Here is a 15,803-nt window from a genome sequence, read left to right on the forward strand (position 1 = left end):
TTTTTTACCACAGTTCTCTTTACCGACATGCAGCTCAGCAAACCAGTCGATCAAACATCCAAAATACACGAATGCAATCAAAACATGTGATACACATGTCGGGATCAACTCTGCCACCAGAACATTGACATTTGTCTCTCAACAGCAACACTTTGGGCCCAATCTTACACCTGGTGCAAAGCAGCGTAAAAAGCAGCGCAGCAAAGCCGCAGTGCAAAGACACAACAAAGCGGCGCAACTGCCGTTGCTCGTTTCAGACCGACACAGTTGACATTTTCACACCCCGCGCTCATGTTGTGTAACTTGCACTCATCTATGCTCAAGTGATTGCGCCATTGGCCAAAAAAAGCCTGGTCCAACATCAAGGGATGTTTTCCTCCTATTTAAAGGACTATTTAAAGGCCTACATAGGCGGGTTCGCAACGTGGGAACACTCATCACACAAAAAGCAGCAGCGCTTTTCACCTCGGTTAAATATGTATTCGGTACATTTGCTCATATGCAGTCAAAGGAAGTTGATGGCACTGATTGGTTCAATGCTGCGCCCAAAACACACCTATGATTAATTAAGAGACTAAACAACCCCTTTGCCCATTGTCTTTTACTTTGCACCCAGATTATGGGCCGTTTAACGAGCAGAAGTGGAGTTGTGCAGTTTTGCCAAACTCTTAACACAGTCAGCACAGCAGACGTCAATGTGGACTTCACGGTCACTGTGACATTGCTGTAATACAAAATGAAGTGATTTCAAATTTCATGAACTGTTCCCTCACTGAAACCACCTCCAAACCGCTGTGTGTTTCCACTCCATTTTGCAGATGTTTGTATATTGTCAAAACCTCTTTTTTAATTTCTTGACTACATCTCTGAAATACTTGTGCCAGGTGAGGAAAAAGGGAGTTTCCCCATCTCTCCCCATCACAGAATCATTTACAGTGGAAAGTCTCGGACCAGCAGCCACATGAGATTGCCTTCTTGGACACAATGAATGGCTGGACATCAGTGGCGGGCCGTGCATTTTATACCTTGGCCTTCTGTGCTGTCCTACAGTTGAACAGTTACGGTGCAGATACATGAATCCGTGCATGACGGGACGCTGCGTCATTAACGGACAAATCAACGTAATTCACACAATGACAACCACAAAGTCATAAGAACCAGTCACATATATTCATATGACAACAAAGCATGAGACATCAATCCAGCAAACATGCAGCGGATCCACGCATTCCACCACACAAGAGCACGAGCCATTCATACTCAACATGTAGCTTTTCAAATTAGGCGAGACACTCCAGGCAAAAACATTGTTTTTCATGCAAAGTCATTTTTGAGATTTTGCTTCCATAACACGTCTCCTTTCAGACGAGTGGAAAGAAAACACATTTGGTGTTTATTTGACTATTTTGTTTTTTCACAACTGTCGTTTTCTCCTAAATTCAGCGTAAAGTCACCATTAGTTAATTGCTTATTTGTGTATAAAAACATAACACTTCAGGAAACTTGTAATACAAAAAAGAATTGTCTTCATGTAAGAAATCATCTGGAGAAGTTCCATGGTGATATCTATTCTTTACTTTTTGAACTTTTCTATGAAATGTTTGTATTTTACAAAACATATCTTTAAAGGCCATTTTCTCTAAAATAGTTTTTTTTTCAGACATTAGAATCTCCACTTCAGTAACACTTACATCCACCAACTTTTTTTAATTAGTACTTTTTTCATACTTTCAATACATTTTGTGACTAATACTTCTGTATTTTACTTAAAGCCAGGTTTGGTGATATTGAGAAACTAACAAGAGTACACTGAATAAAAAAATGAAAGGATCCAACCGTGTAAGCCCAGCCCAATGTTTCTTTTTCAATGAAAGGTGCTAAATCTAATATTCTCTTTCTTCGTCAGAGCATTTGATTCATTGATTGCAGTCGGGATGCAAAAACAATTTTCTGCTTTTACTGACTGACGGGTTCAAAATGTTGTCTGTCTTGAAGAAATAGGGTTCTCATATGCATACGTTGAATGAAGGCCTGCTCCCTAAAAAGAGCTGTAGCATGTGGTGGTATTGCTGTGATGTTGCGCCATCTCATGGTAGAAACCCAGTAACACACAGAGGCCTGACAACAGATAAAGACTAAAGATCTCAACAGAAGAGGACGGGATCGACTGTGTTTTGCTTTGTTAGCACGTTAGCGTCGTGTCCTCTATTTAACCGTGTCGTGTTCACATCAAGCCGCAGCTTAAAGCAAAGCTCTGTGTTCAACGTGCGGCAGATCTCTAGCACAGCGCTGAAAGCTGTCAGACAGATGTTGTCTGTCAGAACAGAACAGGAAACAGGCCCAGGTGGCTCTAAAAAAAATACAAAATACAAAAAAGCACCAGATGGACAACCGACAGCAGCCAACCAGGAATTATCCATAAACGGCAGTGACAACTTTTTGGACTGAAATCACTCAAAATATCATCTGGATCAGATAATAAAACAATAAACTCTTGAGACTATTAAAGTCAGATATCTGTTCATTTCTTTCTGTTCTCCTCAGTCTAAATAAGCATTGCTTTGGAAGGCTGTGGTGATATTATATGATAGCGTGTCTCTTACATTGTCGTCTAGAATTATAGGAGCAAGAAATTACAAGGCAGCTGTGTAATATTTGCTTTGTTGCTGTATAATATAATGTCAAAAATACAGCCTGTAATTCTAAATCCCTATGTGTCTTGCAAGAGGATGGAAGTTTTCTGACTTAGATATTATCAACAGTTTGTATCTCTTCATACTAATGTGGTGCAACTTTACAACTGTATCGAGCAGCTCCTGCTCCCGTGTGAGGACGAGGGGACGTGTCAGTGGGCCATCTGGAGATTATTACAATAGAAAATTGCAGGGTTGGACAGCAGGCTCTGAACTGTCTCGGTTGGTTCCCCACTCTCTCTCTCTCTCTCTCTCTCTCTCTCTCTCTCTCTCTCTCTCTCTCTCTCTCTCTCTCTCTCCCTCCTTCTCTTTTGTTTTTTTCTCTCAGAACTCAAGTACACAAACTCCAGAGAAGGGAAAAGGGTGTGTTGAGAGACAGTCAGAGAAACTGGGAGAGAACGAGAGAGAGAGAGGGGGGCTGGGAGGGACTGTGCGCCTAGAGAAGCAAGACAGAAAGCTCTGCGGCTGAAACTTAGATGCAAACTGGACACAGCAGACTTAAAGGACCATTGGGGATTGCTTTCAACGCAACAAAGACTATTTTAAACTGTGACTGAACACGAATTGATCTTTTTTGGGGTTTATTTTCAGTGTGGAGGAATGTTTCAGTGAGTTGTTCTCTGCACGAGTGCTTAAAGGAAATACAGGAAACAGTCTCTTTGTCGTTGACAAGACTTTTCATACGCAGAAATAGTGGAGTTGTCACAGCAGCAGCTGCAGTTCTAGCTGGTGAATTGTCGACAGAAGTGCTAGCGATGTCAGGCAGACTGGTTCTTGTCCTTCTCCTGTGTCTCTATCTGACTGTTGGTTCAGTCCAGGGCCAGGGCTCCTCCCAGGATGCCTTTATAATCCACTACCTGGAGAGGAGACTGTCTCAGATGGAGGTAAGGTTACCGTGAGTTGATAACATTTATTTCTAGAGACATCCGGCCTTCAAATGAATAATAATGATTCATGAGTTACACAAGGATCAGATCATCTGGCTGCCAAACGTCCTCCTGTGACGGGATATCTGGCGACAGATGTCTCGTAAATATGTGTGCATGTGTTCGACAGATCTGTAGAAGTACTGAATGTCACAGTAAGGTAATGTACTTTAATGTACTTTATTTCACAGTGCTGTCCCGTATACCAGCATGAACACAACAAAGTGTAACAGTAACCAGTTCTGGAATGTAACTCAGTACATGAACTCAAATACTGACGCAGAGTACACTTTTGAGGTACTTGTATACTTGACTTGAGTATTTTCACATAATGCTACTTTATACTTCTACTCCACGAGAGTTTTTTTGCAAATTACAGCTTTTAGCTTTTGAATGCAAAACTGAAATGTCATTTTTTGAATAGATTAAGCTACCCAGCAATACACAAAGTAACAACATTATGCAACATTAAAGTAGTACTTCATCACTCATTATAATACACTCATATAACAGATTCTTAAATGGGCAATTTTGCATTAGTAATCTGACTATTGGCACTTTAAGAGTAACTGTCGACTTAAACGTTTTTGTTTTTTAAGTTGCAAACTAAATTATATGACTGTACTGTGATGAAACACATCATCAATAGTGTTAATAGTGAATAAATATTTTTAAATGCATGGTTGAAAATGATTGAAAATGCCACCTGATGTTTTAAATCAGCTTGAATTTTTCAAGGCCAATCCTGAGATGGAGTCGTCCGTGTGGGACTAATCTACGTCATGAAATAAAAGAACGAATGCCCTTTAATCAATAACCACTGTGTAGCTTTACAATCACACAGCACAAGTCTGTTTTCGCCTTTCTGTGTACTGGGATTTAAGCTGACAGCCCATTACAACGTCTGGTGAATCAGTGTGTATGCTTATCTGGCTATGGCAATCGGCTTTCCTACATTTCTTATGTACAGTCTATGGCTCAGACCTGGGGGTGAAGTTACACTTTAAGTGTAATTTGATGCTGATACTCTACTGTTACTTAAAGGCACAGTGTGCTGGATTTAGTGGCATCTGCGTGGTTGCATATTGGTACCAACTAAATACTCCCTTTCCAAGAGTGCGGTAAGGTGCAAAACTGCGATAACGCCATTCGCCTCGCTCAGAAGCCATCCTTACCACAATAACACTCCTGCAGTACCCCAGTTTTGTAATTTGGAGCTCATGCTCAGCCGTCAGAGAACCAAGTTGGCCTGCAGGTCATGTTAAAACGTGAAAGGCTCCCGCTAGATCCAGTGTTTGGTTTGTCCGCTCTGGGCTACTGTCCAAACATTCTGAGCTAAAACCTCAAAACTCAGGAATTCTTAGTTTTAGGTGATTATACACAAATAAAAACATAGTTGTGAATATTATATTCCATTTCTGTTAATAAATCCCGAAGTGAAATTCTTCTTTTTTTTCCCTCAAAAGACATGTATTCTTGCTTTAATCCTGTATTCACAACATTCTTTTCTCTGTGTCAATGATGACAGGAGCGTCTGAATCAATGTGAGCAAAAGACAGCGAGCGTCACCCAGAAGACCTATGACCTCTCCTCTGAAATCAGGGGATATCTGTCCACTCTCAGTGTTCTGAGGTAGGCGTGTCTGAAAGAAAATACTTCATCATGTGACTCAATGAAGGAACTACAGTAGTTACTTCAAGCTGCAGTTGATAACTTCAATGAAAATACCTTTTTATCTTATTTGCTCCAACTGTGACTGTACACTGCGGTAGTAAATGAGACAGATAATCTGTGAATAAATCAGGTTCCCCTGCCTTCTTTTGGTACCCCCACGCCCCAAGGAAAAACAACCAATCAGAGCTGAGGAGTTTCTAACGCACCTGCTTGAACTCCGATCAAACTGTGAAACTTGGCAGCGCTGATCGAATATGAATCAACGACAGCGTTGCCTATTCCTGGCCTCAAATGTTTTCAGAGACATTTGTTCATGTTTAGCTGTAAAATTAGAAGGTTTGCTCGGGGCTGCTGGGCGGTGCTTGGTTTTGGCTCGACTGTTTTCAATATGGCGGCTGGGTCACAATTGTTTCATTTTAAAGCTATAAGTTTAGTAAGATACGTTTCTGAAAACGTTTGAGATGAGAAGTACGCAATGCAGAAACATTTGATGAAAGCATTGAGACAGCTGTGACTCCTCGAACCCTGATTGGTTGTTTTTCTTTGGGACATGATTGACTCTTGCAAAATGCCATTAGAAGGAGGCAGAGGAACCTGATATTTTTTACAGATCATCTGTCTCACGTACTACTTTATCGTGACAGTTTGAGCAAATATGTTTGAGCAAATATGACAAAAAAGGAATTTAAAAAAAGTTACCAACAGCAGCTTTAAGGTGCGTGAGAACTGTGAGAATCGAATCTTAATTTTGTTTGCTCCATAGATCAGAGGTGAGGAACCAGGTGGACAGCGTGTCTGAGCGTGTCGAGCGGGTGGAGAGGGAGTTGGAATATCTTGAAAACAAGATTCCTCCCCAGACCGACATTGAGATTGAAGGGGCGCTGCTGGAGCAACAGATACAGGCTGCTGAGCTGGACCAGCTGCAAAAGAGAGCCAAGATCAAAGTGGAGAATGGTAGGATGTGGGCCGGTATACAGATGACGATTACGGCATTTGCCTGTTTACCTTATGTATTACAGGAGGGAAAAGGAAAGAGCAAAAAGAAAAGATACAAAATGCACTATGCAGGTCATTGTGCTACAGTTTCTTCTTTTCTTTCCAACATCCCCAGACTGCAGAACAGCGCTGAGTCAAATCAAGTCTCTCAAGATTGTGAAGAAGGCAGGAGACACCTACGGTTCCTGGTTCAAGGACCCCACCGAAGGAGCAGCTAAGGTCCGTTCTTTTTTAACGATGACGTGTTTACAGTAATAGATGGCTGATTTTCTTTCTGGCCAGCAAATTGTGTTTATCTTTTTCTCAGCGTAGAGCTTTTTGTACTTGTTTAGGGGCTAATTCACCCAATAACATTCATCAGGAACGGAGATATGTAATGTAAAAAAACTGTTAATAGTTGATTGAAAGGGCACTACGTATCTCTTCGAAATGGCTGGTTTGCCGAGTTAATTCCAAATTGGGTAAGGATGGTTTGTCGTTTTTTTTTAAAGTGTGTGCCCAGAAAAATAGTGGGTTGGAAGGGGTCTTCTGCGCCTATTAGTATAGGTTCAGAAGTACCTTATCATCAATTCAGTCATCGATATTGAGCGATACGAATACAAGATGACGACACCAACCCCACCAATTTCACTCCTAAACGCCTAAACCTAAGCAATCCAACCAACAAAGGCAACAAGTACTAGCCAATCAGAGGCAGAGTAGGGCTGGCCATGCCCCCGCCATAGTAGGATTTAAAATGTTGCACCCTGGAGACCGCAGTTCGTGTCCCGCGTGAGACCAAAAGTTGATGTGATTTACTGTACTTTTGTTACGTAAGTTATGCACTTCATTTACGTCAAGTTACGTAAAAAAGCATACTTATTTGAATCCAAACCAATTTGTTTTGTTGCCTTAACCTACATTTGCTATGTTTCACTTTGACTTGCAACGCATCAGAATGGAAGTGATAAATGGGTGCAAAAAAAGCAAAGCTGCCAATCGCATGAACACCACATATATCGTTTTATAGATATCAGTATATTTAAACCAAGAATGGGATGTCAAACCTGAGTTCCACAATAATTATTTCCACTCACTTCTTCTTCTTCTTCTTCTTCTTCTTCTTCTTCTTCTTCTTCTTCTTCTTCTTCTTCTTCTTCTCTTCCAGGTCTACCTGCTCAGTGGAATTCGTAACAACACTGTGCTGAAGTACGTCTCTCTGCACAGTTTCACAGAGAGGACCACCACACCACCAGTTAAGGTGGTGCAGCTGCCTTCCGACTGGCAGGGGACAGGTCAAGTGGTCGACAACGGATTCCTCTACTACCACAAGGCAGACACTCCCAACCAGATCCTGAAGGTATGTTGAATCAAACCCTAATACTGTACTGTGTATGTGTGTTTCACATCAAGGCATTGCTCTGTTGATTTGCATTATGTTCGTAAAATATAAAAGGCATTGAATAAAACAGTGTGTTCAGTCAGTGGTCATGTTGAAGGAGCACATTGCTTGGCAAACTGCTGTGTAGCTTTTGGCTGGAGACTGACTTCAGATCATTTCAAAGGCGCTTCGTCATTGGACTTTTTTTTTTTTTGCTCTTGTTTCCTGTTAGCTGAGGTCAGTGCGCTAACAATGCCAAAATAAACAATTTTGTTCTGGTGAAAGGAGCTGACTTTTCTCAAGATACTTTTAGTGTTTTGGAGCAGAAGGTTTACAGGGGAAAAGTGTGTTTTTAAAGAAATGCAGTATAAAACTATTGAAAGTACGTACTATAGAACCATAACCACAAAGCCGAACTACAGTATTTAACACGACAACAGGATTGTATCAGGACTGTCTGAAATGTCTCAACAACTATTGAATGAATTGCCATGACATTTTGTTCTACTACATGTAGTTACCAGAGGATGAATCATATACTTCGGTGGTTCTGGGCTATTTCTATAGCACCTCCATGTGGTTGAGTTAGGGTTAGGTTGTGTCATTGAAATTATGCATTTTAATGTGATGTTTTATATTGATGTGACTTATCGAGCATAGTTAGATCTAAGAATAGCTAGCTTTGTAAGTTACCAAAAAAATATATGTCTTACTAAACGAACCACTTGGCAGTACCTCGGCACTCTGAGGGCCACACAGTGGGCCCTGGAGCAGTAGTTGAGAATAGCTGGTCTAAAATGCATTTACGGCGTGTCGCACTAAACCTTTGCTCGTTGAACGGTGCATAATCTGGGCGCAAAGCAAGATTTAAGGGGCAAAGGCGGAGCTCATTGCTGTTTGTTTACCTGAGGCATTGCCATTTAATGGCGGACTGGAAAAGCGAGCAGTTTTCTGCAGGGAAAATTTAGTTTTTGAAAAGATAAACGCCAACAGTGATTGAAGAAGAATATTTCGTAAAATGGAAATCTATTGTGGATTTTTAAAATGTACTTTTTTTCAGTACATTTTGACTTTTGGTGGTGGGTGTAAGATAGGACCTTTACCTTGCTTACCCAAACCTTGTTAGTTTACACATCCAACTCTGGGGTAAGAAACATTTCTGACACAACTGAAGAGAAAACAAAACCATAATGGTAGCATTTCTGAATTTGTCTATTTCCATCTGCTCCCCCCCCATATAAAGGTAGACCTGTTGAATGGTACCGTGGTGGACAGTACACTGCTACCAGGAGCGGGTCGTCTACCAGTCTACAGTCTGAACCCCAACACCTACCTGGATCTGGCTGTGGACGAACTAGGCCTCTGGGTCATCCATGCCGACCCTGAGTATGGAGCAAACCTGGTCATCACCAAACTGGATAAAGGTAGGTAGTACACACATCTATGCATGTGCATACATATTTAAGTAACCATAATTTAACACTTTGTTTGTTCCTCACCTCAGCAAGTCTGTCAGTAGAGGACACTTGGGATACTCAGTGTAGAAGCCGTGATGCTGAAGGAGCCTTCCTGATATGCGGGACCCTCTATGTGGTCTACAACACACGCTATGGAGGTCGCTCCACCATACAGTGTCTCTACGACATCCATGACACCATCCACAGGTTGGACTACACACAGGAGGAAACAGCCCAAAATACTCACGCCAGCTTGCATTCCTAAACCATCCACATGTGTAAACACAGGAAAAACAGACACCAAATGTCTTTTATCCAGATTCACTCAAGCACATTTACAACGAAAGCGATCATCTTAATTTGATTCAACATTTATTTTCCCTTTTCTGCACCACCCGCCTGCAGCGAGGAGAGTCCCGTGATGTTCTTCCCGAAGCGCTACACCAGCCACAGCAGCATCCACTACCACCCCGTCGAGAAACAGCTGTACGCCTGGGACGACGGCTACCAGACGATGTACAAAGTGGAGACGCGTATAAATGACCAAGTCACTTCAGAGTGACGATGCTCTACAGTGTTTACCCTTTCATAAACTTGTGTTATCACCAGAATAATGCACTAACTATCATCAATAAACGCATACTTTTGATGAGTATCTTGTAATCTACTGTTGTTCAGTATAGTGATCATTTGCTGGCAATGGATGCTATACCTTCATCACTATTAGTGCTTCTAGACATAAAGATCATGTCCAACCAAAGGCATTTTATACATCTTGTAGGCATTTTTTATTTTGTATCACCGTGATAAAGAACATTGAAGTGTCGTGTGTGTTTTCACTTGCCCTCGATGAATGATTTGCAAGTATTTACAGTAAGATTGGCTGTGCTATGCTGGTTCAGATGTGGCACACTAGATTATCTGATAATGCATTTAGCATACTGTAAAATAAATCTCTATGAGGTAAATTCACAGTTTAAAAATAGATTATATCAAAGTAATTGTTTTTGAATAAACAGGAACTGATGCTCCTCTGTTTTTTGTTACTTATTCGCCGACTGTGCAAAGCTGTGATTAAATTTGACTACTTCTGTAACTTTATTGAATCAGGTTGTCGCATTAAAGATCTCTCTTTTTTTCTTTCTTTTTTAAATAAACCTGAGAACTAGAAACATTCATAGTCAGACAACCAGATACAAAATAAACCAGACAACCTACAATCAAGCAGCAAAATAGAGGCAAGAGAAACAAGAGCAAGAGTCGTAAAAGAAATATATTAGCGGATCTTTCAAATCTGAAAGGGGGAATAAAAACAAAATCTAATAGTTACTGAATTTAAGTGAGAGAAGAGATGTGATGTAGTTTGGAAGCTTTAACATAATATCTTTACACTGTAGATGGACATCAGGAGTCCTTCCTATACACATATTATGACAAAGAGAGCGGTGATGAGTGCAAACTGTATCATCGGTGACAAAGCATAAAACTGCAAAAGTGATGACGAGGCAGCAGTAGAGAAGGTGTCTTTAATAAGGTTTAAAAAAGTCCTAAATGTCCCAGGTATATAGTCAGAGGTGTAGATACTATTTGGTCTTCTGCATTTAAAATAAGACTATGATTAAAAATGACATCTGGAAAGCGTCAAAGTGTTTGGAATGGACCCGCTTTTCGATCACCAATCTATAAGTCAGTCCGCGCTACTCTTCGATATGACTACATGACCCTGTAATGTCCATGCTGTAATGTATTTCTTTCGCTGTCAAATGGCTCCGCGGCTGACGTCCACTGTCCTTTGTTTGAACAGACTGATTCATCCCGCCCATTTTCGGTTGGTGGTGACGCGAGGAAAAGAGGCGGGTCGAGTGTGACCATTGAGTTTGACAGCAGAGGAGCGACTCACACAACAGGCTGCTTGTGATTTGAGGGAACAAGGGACGAAATTGTGTTCAAAACAAATGTCTTTTAAAACCATGAGGAGGAGAAACGGCAGTAACGCCAGCAGGAGAAGCTCAACAATAAGGAGACGCAGTGAGAACTTGCGCTTTGATGAATTCGGCTTCGCTCTTACTAAACGAAAGGACCAGAAACTCCATCACCGATGTCATGATTACAGGTGCGGGACAGCGTAACGTTAACTAAGGCTAGCTAGTTAGCTGTATTTACTTTAGTTTTATTTTTTTCATTCGGTTGTTGACGTTAATTTATATCATGTTATATATTTCCGTAACATACCGTCAGTAACGTTAAATTAGACTGTTGTGTCGTTTGAAGTGTGTCTCAAGTGATGTCTTGCTAAGTTTGCGTATCTCGCTAACGTTAGCAATATTTGACGTAACAACCATTAACTACGTGGGACCAATGGAGTGGTCTCACCGACGTCACGATCTCCTTAGTTACGAGGTCGGTCGGCCATGTTGGAGTACATACAGATCCTACATGGCGGCGCGTAAACAAGGAAGTGCGGCGAAAATACAATACTTTGAATCACTGGATAGTGCATCAAAGGTTCGCTACCTGGCCAAATTGAAGGTTATTGGTAACTTGGATCCCTATACGATGAGTGCAGATCGTTTCAGTGCCGATCCTACTTATCTTCCATCGGTAAACTACGCCAACATCTACGCGTATCTCGTGAACACCCCCAGTCCTTACACGAAAGACGAGTTGGAGTGCTACAAAGGGCTCGACGCTTATAATCAGTTTGTCAGTGGATGGGTCCGAGACGTCAAAGCAACGGTCGTCGACAATTCTCATCTCGTCATTGGGAGAGTAAATATATACAGATCTGGTCCGATATTTAGCAATATTCAATGTTTACTCAGCGCAAACAGACACGTGTGTTTGTTTACATTGTACGTGCATGTCATTGTGTGCGGTGTGTAGGAATTCACTTTCAACTAACTCCTAACTTCATCCCCCCCACACGTGTGTGTGTGTGTGTGTGTGTGTGTGTGTGTGTGTGTGTGTGTGTGTGTGTGTGTGTGTGTATGTATATGTATATATATACATATATATGTATGTATGTATGTATGTATATGTATATATATACATATATATGTATATATATATATATATGTATATATATATATGTATATATATATATATATATGTATATATATATATGTATATATATATATGTATATATATATATATGTATATATATATATATATGTATATATGTATATATATATATGTATATATGTATATATGTATATGTATATATGTATATATGTATATATATATGTATATATGTATATATATATATATGTATATATATATATATATGTATATATGTATATATATATATGTATATATATATATATATATATATATATATACATATATATATATATGATCTGACGTTAAACTCATATCAAGCAATGCTGAGGCTGCATCTCTGTGTTTCGCCTGTTGTACACGCTCGACACGTCTCTGGTACCGACTGCTGTCACGGGCCGATGAAGCTTCGGAAACCTTCTCATGTCCAAGTTTAATTTATATTTCCTTTATTAAATACTGTTCACAAACGAATTTGTAAATAAAATCACTGACCACTTATAAAGTGATCCGCACATACTCCAGTGTACGCCAAATTCCATTCCTTTATATCTCGAGAGATGCGTGACAGCCATTTCTCGCGACGTCGCTTGGATAGCTCCTTCGTGTCATTTCCTTGATGTGTAATGACCGCTGGCAAACGAAAGAATGATTTATTGTCTATCAGCTCTGCTGCCACAACCAAAGACAGCACAAAAGTTCACCACCGATAGGTTCTGCGACTCAGCCGTGCATGCCAGTGGCTGTGTGTACTCCAACATGGCCGACAGCTAAACTGTGACGTCACACGAGACCACTCCATATGAGTACGGCAGTAAAGTAACGTTATGTCGCCAACTTTATTGTTCCAGGTTTCATTTTAAATTATGTTAAAAAAATGTAAGTGGCTACCAAATAAAGTAGCAATACTATATATTTGATAATTAAATTGGAGCTTTCTTATACCTTGTTGCTCACGAGGGTTAGTATAAATGTTTCCTCTGCCTCACAAATTATTTTATGTGGATGACAGTAAGTAACGTTAACTAACGTTGCTTACATAAAGTATAACTTTAACTGTAGGTTGTATGTACTGTTTAAAGCAAAGTCCCCCAGACCACACTGAAAGGAATTTATGCGTTCACATGATGAGAAGCAAAATTTAAAATCCTATTCATGAACACTTCAAAAGAATCAGTACTGGATGAGCCCAAACTCACCATGTGGCGTTGTCTCTGCCAGCTTCCCCCAGCTGAGCTCAGTGAGGGTGAAGGAGCTGGGTGAGCTGCTCAGCTACTGGAATGGAGCCAGCTTCATCTGCAAGAGCCAAGTGAGATTCTACAAACTACTTAACAAAAAACTTTAAAATGTTTATTAAAAAAATGTACCTTAATTTTGCAGAACCATAACCATGCATTAATTGTGCCATCATACGGCTTGTTTGCTTTACTCTCTGTGTTTTTCAGATCGAGCGCTTCATCCGTATGGGTATTCCTCCAAGTCTGCGTGGCAGAGTGTGGAAGTGTCTCCTAGCCACCGACGGTCTGAGAGAAACCAGTGACTTCAGCTATCAGGTACGAGACGTGCAGCGGAGAGGACGTCTTGTTGTCGTTATGGGATTATTGTCACGGGTGGTGAATTGAAGCAGGGTTGTAGAAATGAAATGTGAGAGGCATCATTGCAGGTATAATGATGTCTCCCACATTTCATTTCACTTCATCACACGTTACTTTGCACTTGTCTTCATCATTAACGGTCAAACCAGCAGTGTTATTTGTTCTAGTGAGCACATTTCAATTGTAAAAGATACAAACCAACTAAAACCCTCATCAAATTTCGGTTAACATTTCATCAGCACTGTCTGCACCCTGGAGCGCAGAGGAGAGACCGAACTACCAAAACTTGTGCCGCAGATAACGTCAAATAGTGTTAAACAACTGCAGAACAGAGCAGCAGTCTAACACTGTACATACAGTATATCACCAAGTAAAATATTAATTTTCATTCAGTGTTTGAGTAAAATCGCTGCAGGAGAAGGCTATAAATGAGGTCCAAGATCTATGTAGAATAAGACCAGATCTGGGTAACAAATATTTCTACATGATGTGGGTAGAACCAGACCAGATGTGGGTAGAACCAGACCAGATCGCGGTAGAATTACAAGGTTACAAGGTTATTATTTGTCATTGTACGATATGACCAGACCTGCATTCAATTCATTAGGGCTTATATTCTCTCATTCTGAACATATTGGGGACACAAAATCCAGTTCCTTCAAATGCAACACAGAGGGCGAGCAGATGTCGCCATTTTGGCTCAGCGCTTCAGAGAGCTTCATTTCCACCATCACTACCCATGATCTTATTGCAGTTTAACTAATCCAGGCGTGCTGTACATTCATTTGCTGCCTGACCAAACCTTGGGCCCTGTTTCAGAAGGCAGGTTGAGTGAAAACTCTGAGTTAGTTAACCCTGAGATGAGGGAAACTCTTGGTTTTTCAGTTCCAGGCAGAGAGATGACTTGAACTCTAGTTTTCTCTCTGTCTCTTCTCTCTTAAAGGGCCAGACATGCTGTTTTATTTCTTCATTCAGTCCGTACTAAAGCCTGTCTTGTAGCGTATTAATAAGCAGAGGTCTATTGTCTGTTAGAATGTAGGGTTGGGTACCGAAAACCGGTACCGGTTCCTATACGACCGGTATCTACCGGACCGAAATGCAACGCAGATTTCGGTACTTCCTTTCGGTGCCTGAGCCGATTGAAATACTTTTTTTACACTACTCTGATGACTCCGTCCTAGGTTAGCTCGTCCTAGGACCGATGCTAACGATAGCATCGGTCCTCCGCTCCTCACTCATAATATTATTACAACCGGACGAGCCGTGCACGCTTAGAAACAAACCCCTCCATCATTCTGACGAAGCTTCGGCCATGATTTGTTAAAAAAAACAAAGAACGAGAACGAGATCTGTCAAACGGCTGGCAGGCTACTGACTTCCTCCATCGACATCCGAGTACTTTGCGCTGCCGCTCATAAGCACAACACAGGCACGCAAAACTTTCTTATTCTTCTTCGAGGTGTAGTGGCGGTTGGCAAATGACGAATTGGCGCATTAGCGCCACCAACTGGTTAAATAAAATAAATCAGGAGAGGTCTTATTTTGCAAGAGAAGGCAAATATGCTCATATTTCTGCAAAATAATTGCTGAAGTTTGAAGCTGTAGTGTGTATACAGAGAGTGTGTGTTTTGTATTTATTTTATCTATATTTATTTAAGTATACTGTAAACTGTTAACAGTTAATATATTGTTCATAGTTTGAAGTTAAAAAGTTTGAAGCTGTAGTTTGAAGCCAAGTATTTTGTATTTATTTATAATATATTTTAACAGTTCATATATTGTTCAATTTGAAGAAAAAGGTATCTGTTCAGGCACCGTTTAGGCACCGGTATCGTTTTAAAAGTATCGTTTTAGCACCGGTATCGGAAAAAACCCAAACGATACCCAACCCTATTAGAATGTAACTCCTGGTTGGATATTGGTTTGTTACACAGGAGAATCTAAAGTTAATGCGTTTTTCCCCCCTCATGTTCAAATATTACACAGTCAATACTCTCTGCTCAAAATAAAACCTGCATAAGTGAGCAGGATCGAGGAGTAGCTGT

At 40.6% G+C, this 15,803-nt stretch overlaps 2 protein-coding genes across 2 annotated transcripts in view; both read left to right on the forward strand.

The window, feature by feature from the left end:
- Positions 1–3,101: 3,101 nt before the first annotated feature.
- olfml1 (olfactomedin-like 1) lies at positions 3,102–9,931 on the forward strand. The gene is made up of 8 exons (XM_079277498.1): positions 3,102–3,577; positions 5,148–5,251; positions 6,057–6,247; positions 6,405–6,508; positions 7,437–7,628; positions 8,893–9,073; positions 9,154–9,313; positions 9,512–9,931. Exons 1-8 carry the CDS (start codon positions 3,449–3,451, stop codon positions 9,666–9,668), a joined length of 1,218 nt encoding a protein of 405 aa, XP_079133624.1. The 5' UTR covers positions 3,102–3,448; the 3' UTR covers positions 9,669–9,931.
- Positions 9,932–11,076: 1,145 nt separating this feature from the next.
- The window catches only part of LOC306795956 (carabin), a gene marked incomplete at both ends in the record, with an annotated part of 36,186 nt that continues 31,459 nt past the window's right edge, over positions 11,077–15,803 (forward strand). The window contains 3 exons of the mRNA XM_079294694.1: positions 11,077–11,219; positions 13,385–13,472; positions 13,609–13,716. Coding sequence (XP_079150820.1) covers positions 11,077–11,219; positions 13,385–13,472; positions 13,609–13,716 — 339 coding nt within the window. The remainder of the gene's footprint in view (positions 11,220–13,384; positions 13,473–13,608; positions 13,717–15,803) is intronic.

Source organism: Melanostigma gelatinosum (assembly GCF_949748355.1).
Source record: "Melanostigma gelatinosum genome assembly, chromosome: 1".
Lineage (NCBI taxonomy): Eukaryota > Metazoa > Chordata > Actinopteri > Perciformes > Zoarcidae > Melanostigma > Melanostigma gelatinosum.

What these genes read in the sequence shown, in the direction of transcription:
- olfml1 (XM_079277498.1), top strand. Translation starts at nt 3,449, where the DNA reads ATGTCAGGCAGACTGGTTCTTGTCCTTCTCCTGTGTCTCTATCTGACT. An exon ending in GGAGACTGTCTCAGATGGAG is followed by an intron (nt 3,578 to 5,147) that starts GTAAGGTTACCG and finishes CAATGATGACAG; the next exon opens with GAGCGTCTGAATCAATGTGA. An exon ending in ATCCATGACACCATCCACAG is followed by an intron (nt 9,314 to 9,511) that starts GTTGGACTACAC and finishes ACCCGCCTGCAG; the next exon opens with CGAGGAGAGTCCCGTGATGT.